At 36.2% G+C, this 19005-nt stretch overlaps 1 protein-coding gene across 1 annotated transcript; it reads left to right on the top strand.

Annotated features, from left to right (window-relative positions):
• Positions 1–428: 428 nt before the first annotated feature.
• Positions 429–11083, top strand: LOC136699596 (UNC93-like protein MFSD11). Its single transcript, XM_066674434.1, has 13 exons — positions 429–1146; positions 3939–3994; positions 4191–4298; positions 4397–4476; positions 4734–4830; positions 5074–5132; positions 6219–6366; positions 6473–6522; positions 6751–6816; positions 8183–8308; positions 9070–9244; positions 9329–9464; positions 9564–11083. The coding sequence occupies exons 1-13, from the start codon at positions 1057–1059 to the stop codon at positions 9714–9716; spliced, it is 1344 nt and encodes a 447-aa protein (XP_066530531.1). The 5' UTR covers positions 429–1056; the 3' UTR covers positions 9717–11083.
• The last annotated feature ends 7922 nt before the right edge of the window (positions 11084–19005 follow it).

Genomic DNA, 19005 nt, shown 5'->3' with positions numbered 1-19005 from the left:
TCTAAAAAAATAATTTGGTCGACAAATGCTGTGATCCGAATGAGTCATCAAAAAGTTTGACCAAAGTTTGAAGCAAATCTGATGAAACAAACACAGCCCAAATTTAAACATCCATTCTGGGCTAAATAATGGCAATAATGAGATTTAGCTATTTTTCAACATACATGTGTCTGCTGTTTTGATGTTTTTTTAAATGTTTTTAGTTATTTAATTTGTAACAAGGACATATTGGAGATAAGTTTCCTTCTGAGGACTTTGTGAAACGTGTAAACGGTTGCGTGCGCTAGCGAGTACAGTACGAGTCGGTTTCCATCCTCCTATCATTCACTGAAAGGATCCGAATCAAAGAGCCGAATCTTAGAGTCGACCCGTTCGCGAACGACATCTCACGAATTCTGTTATGTTGTATTTTGAGTGGTCAGTTGGTGTGTTATGTTCGCAGTCACCTCGATACTTTTACAACTGCTTTCTTCAGCTGTTGTCACAAGACAGTAAATCATAGACATAATGATGATGATGGGAACCCTCTGTCTCTATCGTTATTCAGATAACAGTTATTTTTGGGGAAGTTAAGTAGCTGTGGCTGCTACTGGGTCTGGTGGTTGATAACCACACAGACTCACACTACAGAATTGACTGTCTCAAGAAAGGTTAATTCAGAAAAAAACGTTAACTTAAACAGTTATAAATAAATAAAGTGGCAAACCTGAGCGCAATGTCAGCCACTAATTTAAATCACGTGAGGGATAATAGAGGACGGAAATCTGCTGTTTAGCTGCGCAGCTCTAATGCTGTACTTGTACATCTGCTGTGGCACTGTTTTTGGTTTGCTAGCAGTCATAAGTTACTGTTTTCCTGCGTTATTCGCTGATGCAGTAAGAGGAGCGTTTAAACTGGGTTTAATCGGATTCCAGAATTACTGGAAAACACTAAACTGCTTGTTATAAAATTATTATGAAGATTTTCTACTGCCGTGGACGTGTGTGGAGTGACTCTTTGCTGAAGTTGTGGAGAAAGTGAACTCTTGAGCAAACTTTGAACTCGCATAAACACGCTATGGCTGATTTCAGGACTTACAATGTGGTCATTCTGGGACTAGGGTTTTTACTCCTGTTTACCGCATTCACGACCTGTGGAAATATAGAAGTAAGTGAGATCATTTTCAAAACGTTTTCTTTCATTTTATTTGGACATGACCCTATGCTCACACGGTTAGTGCCACCTCCATAGCCTTTAGTTCGGGTAGCTGAGTTCTCAGTTCCATGTATGGGCTAGATGGGTGTAAACAGTGGATGTTTGTAGCAGTGGAATTGTGAAGCTCTGACTTGTACATTTGGGATGAGTTGAATTGGTGTTTGTGATCCAGAACTAATCATCCAATATCTGTACCTGCCCTCAGTGTTGGCTGAATGCAGTGAAATCCACATTGCAATGTTCAAAACATGCAGTTAGAGCCTGTTAATGCAACAAAGGGGAACATAATGGATGAGTAGGTATTACAAGCTTTTGGCCAAATAGTGTATCTTTAATACAGTTTAAGTGTCAAAATAAGTTTGATACTGGGTCAAATTCATTATCCATGGATTCCCTAAATTGTATGAATTTTACAACGCCTCTTACATATACTTGTACAGAAATGTACATATGAATTATGGATTTAGTCATTTCATGTAAATGCAATTTTATTTTTGTAATTTGTGAATTCATAAATGGTAGGCTTTCCTTAAAAATGATGTATTACAAAAAGAATGAGGTTTCCCCAGGGCAGACAGTGTTTGTTTGCCCCCAGAATGCATCCAGAGTCTGTATAAGACCATTGTTTAAATATCCAGGTCAGGCGCATCTCGTGTTTGCAATTTGCTCCTTCACCCCCCAGTGGTTTGCCATGAGTGAAAAATGGCTGGAATACAGGGAAATATTATTCCTATGGTAATATTGATTGTCCAAGATTTTCACCATGCAGTGTAAATTTAATTTTGAAATCTGTGGAATTACATTGTTATTACATTATATTATATCCTTCTACAAAGCAACAGCATTCATGTAGTGGGTGTGTTCTGAGGGTTTAGTAATCTGTGTGCATGATCCGTCACAACATCAAATGAACTAAAGCTCTTTTGCTCTTGTGATGGAGTGCCATCAAATCCTACTATTCCCACTAATTTCCTACTATTTATGAAACATTTCTCTAGAACTGTATAGGCTGTTATTGCAGCAAATGGTGGCACACAGTCTTTTCAGAAGAAATGTTAGGTGAGCAAATGGCTACTATTGAAATTAAAATTATCTTTCATGATCCATATGTTCAGATATTTTGGATAGAATAAAAACTACAAGTATATTGCAAAACACCTGGGTGATATTTGCGCCCAATGATTCCGGGTAGGTTCCAGACACACCGTGACCCTGAACTGGATAAGCGGTTACAGACAATGAATGAATGAATGTAAAGCAGAGATTTATATTCCTGTCACCGCTCTGTCCATTATTATTTGGAGATTTAAGGACCATTTAACTGTAGACCACATCCTGTATGTGGCCAGGAAGGGAAAATTAACCCAAGATTGAAAAGAAAGAGCACCAAGTCCACTACCAATCATGGATGTTTTGGAATTACAACATTGCCTTTAGGACTGTGTGCCGTTAATCAATGTAAGGCAAACTGTAATTAATAGACGATCAAGGCATTCTGAAGTGAAACATAGCTTTTGGAAAACTGTGCCACTGGCACAGACCATGGGTCATTCAGCCGAATAATGGCTCAAAATATACCTTAAATAATATGCAAGAAACAATTCTGAATGCTGTAGAAAGTGCTGAAACTTGAGGAGGCATTCACTATTGTTCATGTGTTTATGTATTTTGTTTTATTCATTCATTAATTTATTACCTGTAACCCTTATCCAGTTCAGGGTCTTGGTGGGTCTGGAGCATACCTGGAATCATTGGGCGCAAGGCAGGAACACACCCCGGAGGGGGCGCCAGCCTCTCTGTTTTGTTTTATTTAAATTCTATATTTAATTTGATCATATATAATTTTTGACTGTTTTGGGCTTTGTTGCAGTGCAGGTAATTCAGATTTGAGCAGACAGGTTAACCAATTAGAAGGCTAATGTGATTTATTTAGGTAATCACAACACCACACTGACTGAGGGATGTAAAATTACATGTTCATTCAATAAAACCAGAAATTTATAATATTTATATATTTAATTTTATCACTAATACTTTTTTATTTTTCCAGTTTTGGCAATCTCTTTAATAAGTTGTAATTTTTTAATAAAATTGAAATCACTATTATGTTTCTGGATGAATATTGAACTTGTGGTCCATTTTTAGTTGTAGTGTGGGTGTAGGAGTAAGTAGAAACTTTAATTTTGTGACGACTGCATGAATTTCCGTAATTATTATAGCTCTATGAATTCAGCTATTTAGGGGTTTGTTTAATCTGTTTTTCCACAGGCAGGTATTTGGAACGAAAAAAGTGGCTTTTGCTGAGCAGGTCATTAATCAGTGGGACGTTACGGGCCATGACATTCTTAGTGAACTTACACTTATCAGACCAAACCAGGATAAAATGTATGTAATGATGTTTACAGTAATGGGGTGGAAACTAAACATTTTCAGGTTATGCCCAAGGACAGAAAAGAAGCTTAAATTTCCATTTAGATATCTGACCAAGGGATCCCTGGACATTGAAAGATGGCTCATTACCTCAGGTTCACTGTTGATAGTCATACAGTGTGGTGATAATGTTTTGTAAGTTTATGAATATATTGGACCTTAAGGAGTTTATCACTAATAGAATTTGAAAAATAAAGCAAGAATATGAGTTTCAAGTTCACTTTAGTTTGTGATGTTTTAAAGGATTTTGTGTATAGATTATTTCTTATTAATTCTGTGTAAATTGCTTAATTATTTGTTCTATTTTTACTCAGCAAACTGTGGTGAAAAGTCTGGATAATACCACTTTCACTGGAAGTGGGTATCATAGGTAAGAAATTTACAAAATCATTGAAAGAACCTTGTTTAAGCTCAGTTTGATCTTGCTGTAAATCAGTCAGCATTGTTAACGGATAAATATAATTTTGATGGACTGCATGGCAAATTTCTGTTTACAGTGACTCTATGAACAATATTTTATTTACTCTATGTATGCTAATGAGTAGTTTTTTCTTTTGTTTTTTCAGCCTTGGAATAATTTATGGGATTTTTTCATTTGCTAATTTATTAGCCCCGACTGCTGTAGCAGTAATTGGACCACGGATTACTATGTTCATAAGTGGAATTCTTTACAGGCAAGTAACCCGAAATTTCAATCAAACCATTGTGTCATTCCTGAGTATATGTTGATCTTCATAACACAGTTTTCCCTCCTACATTTCCTCTCTTTTAGTGGTTATATATCTGTATTCGTTACTCCATCAACTTGGTCCTTTTACTTGACTTCAGTGCTAATTGGTTTTGGAGCAGCTCGTAAGTATTCATTCTCTTCAGGCATTTAAAAAAAATGTTCATACACTTCTGTTATAAATAACACTTGGCTGTTGTTGCACATTCCCTTTGTGGCTAAATACCACATACCACACAGACTTAGATTAATAGCTATTTAGTAGGTTAGCATAATCCAGCCTATTCTCAAATCCAGTGTTATAATGCTGTAATATTTCTTTAGTGTTCAGAGGCTTTTGACACATTCAGGCTGGATTATACCCTTGAGTTTCTTTCCATAGTGCTTTGGACAGCTCAAGGACAATTTCTGGTGGAGAACTCTGACGCCTCCACCATTAACAGGAACACTGGACTGTTTTGGGCTTTGTTGCAGTGCAGGTAATACAGATTAGAGCAGTCAGGTTAACCAATCAAATGGCTAATGTGATTTATTTAGGCAATCACAACAACACCACACTGACTGAATGATGTAAAATGGCATGCTTATTCAATTATACCAGAAATTATACCACCTTTTCACCTTTGTAAATTGTGAACTAGTAGATTTATAATTATTTATTTAATCATTTCCTATTGCAGTTTGATTTCCTAACAGTAACTTTGATTTTTGTTTTCTTTCAGTATGTTGTTTGGCAATCTTTATGTTTATTTAGATTGGAAAGGAAAAACTGAAATTTCAGGTAACTTGAATAATTAGCTTGAAAATCTTGTCTTACTACATACAAATATTTTTAATCTATTTTCTGGCCTTTTTATCCTAATGTATTTAAAGTAAAGGAAAAATATAATGTTTTATGCACACATTATTTCACAAATTCAACATTTATAGGGGCAGCTAAAGAGATGAATCCCTAACTTTTCAAACTAGAGTAGATTATGTTAGGGCTGGACAATAATTCAGTATCAATATATAGCAGTTAATTTCAATAACAATGGTATGATTTTTAAACATATTTTCAATATTTCAGTATACATTATTTACAACATCTGTCACAGACTGACATACATTACAGGACACATTTGTGAGTTCAGCACACTCAATTTATAATTTTGTTCAAAAATATTAATATTGACAAACCAATATGTTTATGTTTGATTATGATGTTATGTTTCGTGTTTATTCTTGAAAGTTTTTCAGTAAATATCGAAATATCAACATCAGAATTTTATTGTATTGACCAAAATTAAGAAATATATTGTGACATATATTTTACCCATATTGTCCAGCCCAGGTGTATGTTAACACAGATTTAGTCCTTAATGTCTAGAACTCGGTAGGTTGATTGGCTGCATATGTAGGAAGTTTTACCTTGCCTCGCTACGGTTCCTCATCTAGGGTCATGTTTAACATGTTTATCTATTGTCCTAGTGCTAGATTTCTGTAAAGCTGCTTTGTGACATTGTGACTGTAAAGAGTGCTATACAAATTCTGTTGTAGTTTTACATGCTTTCTTTACTTTGAAAAATCCATTCCCTCAATTAGATTTATCTTCCCATAACATTGTTTACAACTGTGAATTACCAAAATATTGATGTCCTAAATAGAAATTATGTCTTGAGTGAATGTAGACAATCTGAACTTAACTTGGTTATCAAGATGATATTGTATTTAAGCTCTAAAAAATTACATTTTTAAATAATATCAGGAAAATGTCAGGCTTTCAACATAACATGCTTCCAGACTGTTGTAGTTCAGAATTAGATGTAATCTGCAAAACAAATCCAAAATTTGATGTTTTATTTGTTTTCTTCCTGGTCCACTACAGACAGAGACAGAAGAGTCATGTTTATTGCTCTGTTGGTCACCTCTGTGTTAGGAACACTATGTTTCCTCATTCTGAGAAAGTCTTATCAGCAGGAGGAGGAGGTTCTTTCTGAAGATGAGGGACGCTCTTTGTTGTCATCTCGACAAATGTAAAGTCATTTAAAAACTGTTGAATACTCATAATAAGGCGTAAGGTTATGATACAAGGCTGCATATGATATAGTAATAAATGTCACTTAAAAAACTCTGTTACAGATATAAGCAGCGGGTTAGCTCTGCTGTAAATGATCTAAAGGCAGAATTCAGTAAGTACAGACATTACAATGATAGGAAAATTTAGATATTATAATGTCACTGCAAAAATTGTTAAAATAATGTCTTAGGAGAGGAAAAAAAATTAACAAAGAAAGAAGGAATAAGAAATTATAAAAACAGTCTAAATGGAGATGTACTGGAGATTATGACTAGGGCACTATATTTAATTTTGAAATATCTTTGGTAAATCATAAATATTTCTATGGTCTTTCCTTTAGGAACAATTCTGCATCTTTTCAGCACAAAAACTATATTACTTTTAAGCATTTGCATGGCATACACTGGTAAGTTTAAATTATTTATTGCACCTTAAATATATGAAAAGTTTAAAACTTACAACATTGTGTGATCTATGGAGCTAAATCTATGACATAAGTATGTGAATCTGCATTTTTAATATTTTAATTATATTTGTTTGAATTTTAAATATTTCCCACATATTTATCAGAATTGTTTATATTTGTAATATATTTATCTGAATATGTTATATGTGAATTATTATTGTATGGCATTTTCTAAACTCTAAATTTTGAGATGGTGACATACTCAGATTTGAAAAATTCAGATTATTAATATTCAAACCCATAAATTAAATTAATAAAAATTCAGATAACAAAATACAAATCTAGGCCAAAGTTAAACCAGTGGGGCTTCTCACGAAAAGTAAACTTCCACAGAGAGACAAATCGCAGTTTTCATCTAATCTGGTTTAACTGTTTTCTGAGCAGTTTATCAACACAGCTTTAACTTTAATTTTAAACCAAAACAGGCCAAAGGACTATAATGCCACAGCACCAGAGTGTGTTTTTATTTTTTTTTCTCACTAATTTTATATGGCAGTCACACAGCTCCAGGGACCTGGAGGTTGTGTGTTCGATTCCCGCTCCGGGTGACTGTCTGTGAGGAGTTTGGTGTGTTCTCCCCGTGTCCGCGTGGGTTTCCTCCCACAGTCCAAAAACACACGTTGGTAGGTGGATTGGCGACTCAAAAAGTGTCCATAGGTGTGAGTGTGTGAGTGAATGTGTGTGTGTCTGTGTTGCCCTGTGAAGGACTGGCGCCCCCTCCAGGGTGTATTCCCGCCTTGTACCCAATTATTCCAGGTAGGCTCTGGACACACCGCGACCCTGAATTGGATAAGCGGTTACAGATAATGGATGGATGGATGGATGGAAATCTGAATTCTTATTAGGGCGGCACAGTGGCGCAGCAGGTGGTGTTGCAGTCACACAGCTCCAGGGACCGGGAGGTTGTGGGTTCAAGCCCTGTTCTGGGTGACGGTCTGAGGTGTTTGGTGTGTTCTCCCTGTGTCTGTGTGGGTTTCATCTGGGTGCTCCGGTTACCTCCCACGATCCAAAAACACACGTTGGCAGGTGGATTAGCAACTCAAAGTGTCCGTATGTGTGAGTGTGTGTCACCCTGTGAAGGACTGGCGCCCCCTCCAGGGTGTGTTCCCGCCTTGCGCCCAGTAATACCGGGTAGGCTCCGGACCCACTGCGACCCTGAACTAGATAAGTGGTTACAGACAATGAATGAATGAACAAATTCTTATTAGTGATACACAATTATATCGGAATTATATCAGTATCAGCAGATAGTTTCTTTTTTAAAGTTTTTCGACATCATTCTTTTGATAATTATTTCTCCTTCCAGGTCTGGAGCTGTCATTTTACAGTGGCGTGTATGGAACTTGCATCGGAGCAACGAATCAGTTTGGAGACAAATCCAAAGCATTGATTGGGATTTCAGGCATTGTGGTTGGATTTGGGGAAATATTGGGTAAGCAAATGTTAATGAGGCCTAAAACCTGAGAAAATGTCCTGATTAATGAGTATGTGTGGACTATTTGGAACAACTTCACAATCTTTTTCTTATATTTAATCATTTAATAACTTTATTAAATGTATACTAACTGTACTATATTATAACAATAACAGGAGCAAGTATAAATGAAACAAATATAAGAATTGTTAAAAAACAATTCACTTACGTTTAACTGCAATATTGGAATAGCAAATTGTCTTTGTTTACAATATAGTATAATTATAATCTTGCAAGCCAGAGTTCAATTTATTATCAGAAACTGGTGCATTTTATCTTGTAACATGGCTAAGATGTGCTTACTAGGACAATAAGCAGCTAGTGACCAAAAGATAACAAACTTAAAATCTGCTCTTGAAAAAAAATTGTAGATGTGATGTATGAACACTTTTCTTTACACATTTTTCTCCATAATTTAATAGCAGGCAATTCCAAACAACCTGTTCACCATGTTGTCACATTGGAGAGTTAAGGCTAGAACATTCTTTCACATTAATCATGTGAAGCCCAACAGCACATGCTTTTCAATCTGCCTTACTAGACAGAGCCACATTACATAAACTTAATAACCCTTTGCTAGCATATTTCATCTTTGTGGCTAGAGATGGGGCCATCTAAGGCAGACTGAGGCAAGGATGACTGGCTTAAGTTATGTCCAGTGAATAGCTTCAATGAACCTTGAATGTAAAGACTAAACCTTGATCATTGCTTTGTTTTAGGTGGAGGCTTGTTTGGGCTTATTCTGAAGAACAACCGCTTTAGACGCACGTCTGTTGTCTTCCTTGGTTTGGTGGTGCATTTTGTGGCCTTCTACCTGATCTTCCTCAACATACCAGCTGATGCTCCAGTAGTGTTCAGAACCAGCACACAACACACACCTTATTTAACACCCAGGTATAGCACTCAGAAACTCTGCTCTTATAGTTTGTGTCCTATGTCCAATGCATAGAAATATGAAAGCATCCCTTTTTCTTTTAGTTTGTCCATTGCCTTGCTCTGCAGCTTCCTGCTGGGACTCGGGGACAGCTGTTTTAACACTCAGCTCTACAGTATTCTGGGCCGTGTTTATACAGAACAAAGTGCTCCAGCCTTTGCTATATTTAAGTTTGTTCAGGTAAAGCAAAATACGACTCTGTGAAATATATGTATTATTGTTTAATTTAGAATAGTAAAACACAGAAATCTGTGTACTAACTTGCTGCCCCCTTTTCAGTCTATCTTTGCAGCTGTGGCTTTCTTCTACAGTGGTTACCTGCTGCTGAACTGGCAGTTACTGATTATGGTGATCCTGGGCTTCACAGGGACCCTTGGCTTCTTTGTTGTTGAGAGGATGCAGAACATCTCAGCTGATTTGCCGGAATATTAGCTCTTTCAGTAGCATTGTCTATTTTGCCAGGCAATTGCTTAAAATCACATCATTTGTGATTGTTTACATCTCCTTGCGTTGCTAACAACACAGTGCAGCTGAGATTCGCTTCATTTCCAGAGCTCTTGCAGAACACTAATGTATTTGAGCTACAAGCTTTATTTGAATTATACCAATATTTTTGCCTATGGTGCTGGTCGTTTAACATGCTGTATGGTTCTGATTGTTCCATGAAACACTACAGTTATCTTGTGACTAATACTTTGACGCTAGCAAAAAAAAAAAGCCTATCACTGATAATTTGTTGACCTACATGATTTTCAAACCTAGAGTGCCTTGGGAAAGGATTCTACCTTCTTATTGTAGAAGGATCCTCTATATGACAAAATATTACATTAAGTATATTTATTGTGAGTCAATATGCCCTAACAGAGTGTCCAAAGGCTGTTTAATTCTTTTGAATTAATTGTATTCCATTTTTACTTTTTTTTTTAAATATCTGCAAATATGTAAACTATTTTGGGCTTTACATGGTATATTTTATCATTTAATTAATGTTGATAAAGTTTAATAATCTTATAAGGCACTGCATTTGCAGCATCTTTATAAGATAATGCATTTGCTAGAATCAAAATCTGTCTGTGAAAACTGATAATGCCTCTGAGATATATAGCTGCACAAGAAGGAGTTGGACAGAACATAGAAATTTGCTTGTCTCAGCCCCTCACTCTCTCAGGGTTCTGATTACCACAAGGTTTGTTAATAATCATGTATTATGCATGAATTTGGAACATGAAAAAGACATCCTGTAGCTTTCTAATATTTGTTATAAATGCACTGCTAATGCTGTACTTTTTTTTATAGTAAATATGATTTATTATATTTTTATCTATCACTTAAATTGACACGGAAATGAGTTGCCAGAATCAAACACATATGAGGGCCTTTATACCAGTTTAAAAATGGACTAATATAAGCAACCTGGTCTCCATCTCTTTATGGTTGTGTATATTTGATTACAGCAGTTCTGTAATCTTTTGTCATTGATCTACAGATATTTAAGCAGCATTTGCTATGACTAATTCAGTTTACAGTGTATACCAATATTTAAATATTTCAGTGATGTTAGTGCCAATCTTGGCAATAGGTTTTAAAAATTCCAAAACAAATATGCAATAAAAATTAACATCTGTGTTATGAATGTAGATGATATATTCACATATATTCTAGCATTTCACTTTTTGTATTCTTGCAGTATAACAGTGTTTTGACTGTTGACGTTGCTTATTGACAATCATGTTGAGTTTTGTTTTTGTTTATATATTTCAGTGAAGTTAATTGTATTGTATATTTTTGACAAGTTTGTTTTTCTGCCTTCAAACAATGCATTGCTTTTTATTTTGGTGTATTATGGGTCTTAAGTACAATAAACAATTTTCATTGTGACGCAAGGTGCGTCATTTTATTGCAACACAGTGCTTAGAAAATGATGGTGCTCAGAAAAGAGGAAACCTCAAAATGTCATTTTCTGTAAAGTACAGATACACTCATTCTGGCTAATCCCCAGTTAGAGGTTAAAAAAAAGCTAAAGAGTTCTTGGTACAGGCACAGTTTTAGGCAAACAAATTGCCATAGAACCTAAAGCCAGAGGAATACTGTGGGCAGACTCCGTCAAAGCAGATGATAAATAAAACAAACATTGCTGCAAGCTGAGTGACTCTTTCCATCCGACTGTGGACAAACAATGTAGGTGGGTCCTAAAGGGTGGCTAGTTAGTGGGCGCTGTGTTTAAAATATTCAGCAGTACTGCTGTGTCTGAGCAACAACCCACATCACATCTGTCCTTAGTGGTCGTATAGAGATCTGGACCACTGAAAAACAAGTTGAATGTAGGCTAACAAGGTATGCAGACCACCACTAGATGGACTACACACTGTAATTATAGACAAAAAAATGCAATGCTTTATGGTAAGCTCGCAAAACTGATAAGTGTAAACAACCATACCAAATACCATTTTTTCCTTAAGACATTTTCTTTAAATTTTGCACATTAGCTATAGCGAGTATAAGCACATATAACTTTCTGTCTTTGTCACTTGTATTCTATGTGCCTTGGAAACTGAACTAGAGGCTATAAATCTTTATATTCTTAGAAATGAGATAGAATCTCCCAAATTAAATTAGTGGGTTTGTTATTGTTTTTTTTGTACACTTTTTAGCATGTCCAGCAGATGGCAGTTCAAAATCAGACGAGTGTAAAAGGGACTGTAACAAAGTATTGAGAAATATGTCTGAATACAACTTCACATTAAATAAATAAATATTTGTTGCTGTATGGAAAGACTAAATTCGAGTATTTGCATGCGGCTAATGAAAGAACTCGACGCTACGTCCTGTTTATCGTTTAAATGTCCCATAATCACAAAAGACGCGTTACTTTGATCTGTACGGCATTTGCGTGAAACTACCCCAATCAAATAAAACAGGTGAGAAAGAAGCTGCAGCTATGTAAAATAATAAATATTTAAGATGGTATTCCCTTTGCAATAATGGATAATAGATACAGTTAAATAAGCTTTTATGGTGGCAACCAAATTACAGCTGTCTGTTTAAGCCCTATTGAAGGACGAAGGGCATTTTCTAAATCTTTTAGTTCTTCTTAATGGTGGTATTTTGTGGTTTCGCATTTTGTGGACGTTTATGAAATTCATGGTCATTAGTGACGTTTCTAAACTTTTGAGGTCTTTAAACAAACTTCTTAACACATTTTACCTGTTCTAGATAAATACAGAAGAACATTTAACATCACTTTAAACATTAATTTGCCCTATTTAGTTGCTGTAATGCTTGAATTATTTATCATAATTCACTGTACACCACCCAGGAATTTTTGTCACAGCTGTAGCAATAAGAAAGGAATAACATTACACTCACCAGTTATTTACAATGAAATTTGTTTAAACTGAAATGAATGAATGAATTTAAAGATATGCTATATATTGGATTTCCAGACATTCTGAGCAATTGTATGTGCATTTTATGGACTTTGTTGTTTGTTTCCATTTATCACTAATAAAACACCTTCCTACCTTAAAGAAACAAATAAAAGAATATAATATTAATATTGTTGTTGTGTATCTTTATATTATGTAATAAATATCTTCTGGAAAATTTGAGGTTTTTTTTAAATGCAGTGAAAGAAGGATCAGTCATTTGTTAATTCCCTTGAAATTTATTTAACAGATACAAAAGTAGCATTTGTCTAGTTAAATGCTCTGTTATGATACAGACAAAATTTCCGTGTTAATTTTACAATTACAGACTGAATTCTATATGTAGCTCTGTTAGCCCCTTTTTCACCTTATTCCTGGTCAGGACCCCCTTGGAGCCATCAAGGAGCTGGTATGATTTGGGTGGTGGATCATTCTCAGCACTTAAGTGACACTGATGGTGGTGAGATAGTGTGAGCTGCACTGGTACAAGTGGATCTTTTTCAACCCCTCATTTTCACTGCATTTTCATCCATCCATCCATCCATTATCTGTAACCGCTTATCCAATTTTAGGGTCGCGGGGGGTCCAGAGCCTACCTGGAATCATCGGGCGCAAGGCGGGAATACACCCTGGAGGGGACGCCAGTCCTGCACAGGGCAACACAGACACACACACATTCACTCACACCTACGGACACTTTCGAGTCGCCAATCCACCTGCAACGTGTGTTTTTGGACTGTGGGAGGAAACCGGAGCACCCGGAGGAAACCCACGCGGACACGGGGAGAACACACCAACTCCTCACAGACAGTCACCCATAGCGGGAATCGAACCCACAACCTCCAGGCCCCTGGAGCTGTGTGACTGCGACACTACCTGCTGCGCCACCGTGCCGCCACTGCATTTTCAATAACCTAAAAAATATCCAACCAACATTGTGATCTGGGTACTGTCTGGTTCAATATTATAGTCTGTGGAGCAAGAAGTGAGCTTTTGTCTGTGACTTTACATCTACAAGGTTGACCAACAATGTTGGATTAGTTGCTGATCACAGGGTTTAGAATTTCCAGCATTGGCCATTGAGGAAATAGTGTGAAAGCGGCCTAAAAAAGTATGCAAAGCAACACAAGAATTGCATTTGCAGTTTAGAGCATGTTAGTAAAAATTGGTTAGTCAGAACAGGCAAGTTTGTTGTTTCAACAGTGACACTGCGGTCAAGATAAAAGGTGAAGGAATTTGGTAGAAAATAGCAGCTAAAGAAGATCTGAGTGAGGAGGAAAGAACTGAGGAGCAGAGGGGAAGGAAACATGAGCCTTATGAGGGAATTCCTTGGAGAGCTCTCTTTCTCAGCCCCTCCCCCCACGCACAATTAAGATTTAGTGTTCAGATAGTACTCTTGGCTTGAATTCTCACATTGACTTATTAATGCTTTCGAAACACAGTTAACAAACTCACTTTAAGGTTCTTTAAACTACAATAATGTTGATCTGTTGGACATATTTCTTAATCCCATTTAATCCCATTGGTTACAATAGTGACCGTAAAAAATGTTTATATTTTTGTAGCTCTAAATATGTTCCTGAAAAAAATATCAAGGCATTTCCAGCAAATAAAATATATAAATAATAAAGTGTCTCAGTGAAATATGCGCAGTGTCACATGTTTAGAGTAAACTGTCAGAACTGACCAGAACTGTTTATGTCCAGGATGCACCACAAGAAGCAGATGGCTGCATCAAAGCTCTCAAAGGAAAGTATAAAGTATATTAACGTAAAGAGGGGAGAATTATTTTTTAAACATAAAATCTTTGAAGTGTCTACTGTCTATAAATGCATTTTCATTTATTCAACTTTGTTTAGTGTGGTCATGGAAGGAGCAAATATGCTGATGGCAGCAATAGTAACCGGTGCAATAACACAATGCATCTAAGTATACACTTTGTTAAATATACACTTTTTCCTCTCACGGTGCAAAAACACATGTTGGTACATGGATTGGTGACTCAAAAGTGTCCGTAGGTGTGAGTGTGTGACGCCCTGTGAAGGACTGGTGCCCCCTCCGGAGTGTGTTCCTGCCTTGCGCCCAATGATTCCAGGTAGTCCCCGGACCCACCATCACCCTGAACTGGATAAGCGCTTACAGACAATGAATAAATTAATGATAATAATTAATGAATGTATGTTTCAATACATGTTGCACAATGTAAACAATGCGGACGTTTGATGTTCCATTATTTTTGCTTTCAGTATTTATAAGGGTTTTTCAATGTGTAAAATAGTCAAAGCTGAATATGAGAGCATTCTTGTGGAAATGCTGCGTTCTGCTAATGACAAAGTTTTAAATGTGCTATGAACTAGGCTAGGATATACAAAAATGTACATGACTGCATAGGACAAATATGTTAAACACATATGCACCATATCATCCCACCAGTCACAGTTGTGACCAATCAAAAAACAAACATTTTCACCAATTTTTCCTTGAAAATTAAAAACATACTGAGGGATTTTTTCAATGGGTTAATAAAAATTGAATATTTATATGCCTGGAAAAAATAGAGACTAAATAAACACTACACCATTACATCCAAAAATCAAAAAACAATTTGTGCCCCTTACTACAATAATCAGTTGCCCAAATCCCAAAGCTGATTAGAGTGTGCTGGATTGAAAACAGGTACAACAGTAATAAGTCTGGCTGCATTTTGTTATCAGGAGGTCATGGAATTTCCTTAACCAAGCCCTGGCTGCTTTCTGTAGTTTGAATAGGCATACAGTTTTAAAAAAATCTTAGCACAAGGAAGCGAGCCAGCTGGTAAAAACATAACCAAATGTGTGACGTGCAGAGCTTGTTGGTCAAAACAAGTTTATACCTTGTCCCTGCATGCACACTCAAGCACACGGGAACAAAAAATAGCAGCACACAGGTGATTTGTAACACTGTTTTCAGTATGATCATCATTTATTATTATTATTACTATTATATAGTTAGATGAATAAACATGTTCATGGGTCTTTCACAAAACATCAACCTTCCTGCTGAGCTCTTGCACTTGTTCTGACAAGTTTATTTAAGACCAGCATTTCATGAGAAGGATTCTTAATATTCTTCTGAAATCCTGACTCATTTAGTGGGTGACAAGTACAGGTTAAAGCTGTTTTTGTCATGAAAAAATTATTGTACAACTGCTGTTACTGTTTTGGTTACCAAGGTATCTGAATACACTCAAAGATACAATGGTCTCTAAGTCAAGTAATCATATTTAAATGACAGTAAATTACTAATTTCTGTGTTGTATGTTATCAATACAACTTATATATATATATATATATATAAAAAACTGCAGTAGATTATGGTACTGTTGTGTTCTCTAAATAAAGGCCCTAAAGTTGTAACCTAGGGGGTAGCACCACAGTGATATTTAGACACTTATTCAGAACAATTAACTTGTTCTTAGAAAGTTTATGGTTAAAATAATGCAGTTATATTGCACTGATGTGAAACACTCGATGAAGGTTTTATTAAACATGCTTGTTTATTTAAGTGAGGAAAATTAGTTACAGTTCCAAGAGACACGCTGAACAAATACTGTTGGATGTACATTTTTCTCAGCACTTTACTGCATCCTCCATTAAAGGAAGTGTTTATTAGTCCAAATACGTACACAGCAAATTCACCAGTGTTAACTCAACACTATTAACATTAAATGAACACTAAGGGGTTAAAAATTATCACTGACCACACGTAACATTCGTCCTGGACCTTACCCAGACTTTATCCTCCTGAAGTCCTAGTCAGCACATGTGAGAATGGCACAGGAAATGTTCTGTAGAAGCAAATCTGTCTCATCAGACTTTGAAATATTACCACCTTTGAAAATAGTACTGAATTGTTTTGCACTGAAACTTTGCATCTGAATTTTGTTGCTTTTGATCTTCAGGTTTACAGAGTTTCTCCTGCACTCGCTGTACAAGCTGTGCGTATAGAGTGAAAGTGCGTGCGAAATATGTTTAAAAAGACAAAGGCTTTCATCAGGGTTTCCTAATTTTCTCATGACTGTATACCCACATTTCATGTTTCCACATATTCATCATGTCACTGGCTATATTCGCAGGGCCATGACAAAAATTCCACGACGAAATTTCTTCATAGTCAGGATATCAATAGTCTGTTATATTGTGTCTTCAATGAGCCTTTCAGATTTTTGAGACACTTTGAAAATAAAGAGATAATGTCCAATGAATTAAGCCAAATAAGCAATTTCCCCACACATTCTATCATGTCCAATGCTATGTTTATGGGGCAATTATATAAAAATTCCACAGTAAAATTTCTTCATCTTCAGGACATCAATAGTCTGTTATATTGTGTCTGTAGTGAGCCTTTCAGATTTTTGAGACACTTTGAAAATAAAGAGATAATATCCGCGGAAGGAAGCTAAACGTGTAGTTTTTCCACGGTGTGGAAGCTGTGTTCGTATTTCGCCATCTAGCGGCGACAGAATGCAACTAGTGCAGCATTTAAGGTGAAACAGAAATCTTTAATGAATTGTTCGCTTATCCTTTGTATCCAGGATGTGTATCTGAATTTTTCGTAACTCGTATTTTGGCATCTAAATTTGGCCTATTGAATTTGAGCAACTTCGAAATATATTGTTTGAATTTTTTAAGCTTTAATTGTTTTTATCTGAATTTATTAATCTCGAATAATAACAGTAAAAACGTGTGCTTGAAAATTCACGAGTTCAATTCAAGAGCAATTATATTCAGACGCATAATGTCAGTGCAAACAAATCAGTGCCACAAATTCAAAGGTGGTAATATTTCAAACCGCCCCCCGTTGGATAAATGAATACGAGAAAAGGGTGGAGACGGTGTGGAGGTGGGAGCAATTTTGAAACAGGAGGCTCAGTGGGCTTGATAAAGGCCAAACCGAATATGGGGATCGGCAGGAATGACCCAGCGCGGAGGAGCGAGCTGACGTAGTGAAGCAGTCGAGTCGAGATCAGTCTCCTGAACTAAATGAAGCATGTTTGTCCGACACGGAAATGACGTGATTTTGCTGGGTATATATATATATATATGGCTGGGAGGGGCAGTTCGGGGGTGGTCCTATTCCCTAGTTATTGTTATTACATAACTTCAATAATTGATCCTGATTCAGATGTACTTCATGTGGAAGCCACAGCACGGCACTGTGGAATAAAGAGCATAGATGACAACTGAAACTAAAGTGGTGTAGTGCGATCTGCTCTATAAACACACATCAATAAACGTCATCCATTTTCGTTATAAAATGCACCTTCACAGCGCCACACAGTGGAATACAATACAGTGGAGCTAATTGCATTTTTGGGTGATTTGTGTTCAATTCTGACACGAATTCAACAATCAGCATTGTTTATTTCTGGTAAGAGACAGAGCGACATTAAATCAATGTAATGAATACTTGTTTTTATTTATGCCTAGTTTTCCACACGTCTCTGTTTAAAAGTAATCTCACGTGTATTGCATTTAAATGAGACGTTTGTTTCGGAAGCACCTTACGATGTAAAGCAATACAGTTGTGTACAGATTACATGTCGAGCTGAGTGTATTAAACTCTGACACTAATTCAGCATGTTATTTTTAAAATGTAAATCCTCAGTATCCTTCAGTAAAGAGGTCAAGTAACGTGAAAACAATATAATAAAATTTTGCTTTTAATTTTGTAACGTATTGTTCATGTCAGTTTGGAAAGTCAATGACGTGTGTGAATTGCATTTCACATTGTTCTATTGCAGTGATTGCTTTTTAATTTGGCACTAATTCCTCTCCATACCTACAAGCTGTGCGCCACGCCTAAATCACGTGTTTCCTCTCCCGCTGCGAGACCTCGCCTGAGGCAGAATATCTTCCGCCGTGAACTGCATGTTTGAGCGACCGTTCCGGGACATCTCCAGACCCAATACTCGAGAGTTTCTCTAGAAATTCTCTGTAGTGCCTTTGTGAAAGGGGCATAACACTCTCAGTGCTAATTTAATACAAGTAATATTTCCCTCTGTGTGCTGTTAATGTGTAGGGGTTTTAGTTGCATAAAGCTTTGTTTGTATTTCAATTCTTAAATTCCCTCATGATTCAGAGGATCCAAAAACATCCAGGTGTCTTATTTAAAACTGCACTGTTGGAATACCATACTTTAAATTTTGTTATGCTTAATACAAATTGATGTCAAATACCTTTTATAAAGTTTTTAGCTTTGTTAACATCAAAAACCAAGTCACAAAACTAAAGAAGCAAACTTCAGGTATAAAACAT

This window comes from Hoplias malabaricus, chromosome 6 (genome assembly GCF_029633855.1).
Source record: "Hoplias malabaricus isolate fHopMal1 chromosome 6, fHopMal1.hap1, whole genome shotgun sequence".
In the NCBI taxonomy this organism is placed as follows: Eukaryota; Metazoa; Chordata; class Actinopteri; order Characiformes; family Erythrinidae; genus Hoplias; species Hoplias malabaricus.
Note: the sequence above shows the minus strand (reverse complement) of the source record. Positions and strands in the feature narration are given on the sequence as shown.

Coding starts and splice junctions, on each gene's coding strand:
- LOC136699596 (XM_066674434.1), top strand. CDS start 1,057: ATGGCTGATTTCAGGACTTACAATGTGGTCATTCTGGGACTAGGGTTT. Junction 5,133..6,218: donor AGGAAAAACTGAAATTTCAG/GTAACTTGAATA, acceptor GGTCCACTACAG/ACAGAGACAGAAGAGTCATG. Junction 6,817..8,182: donor CATTTGCATGGCATACACTG/GTAAGTTTAAAT, acceptor TTCTCCTTCCAG/GTCTGGAGCTGTCATTTTAC.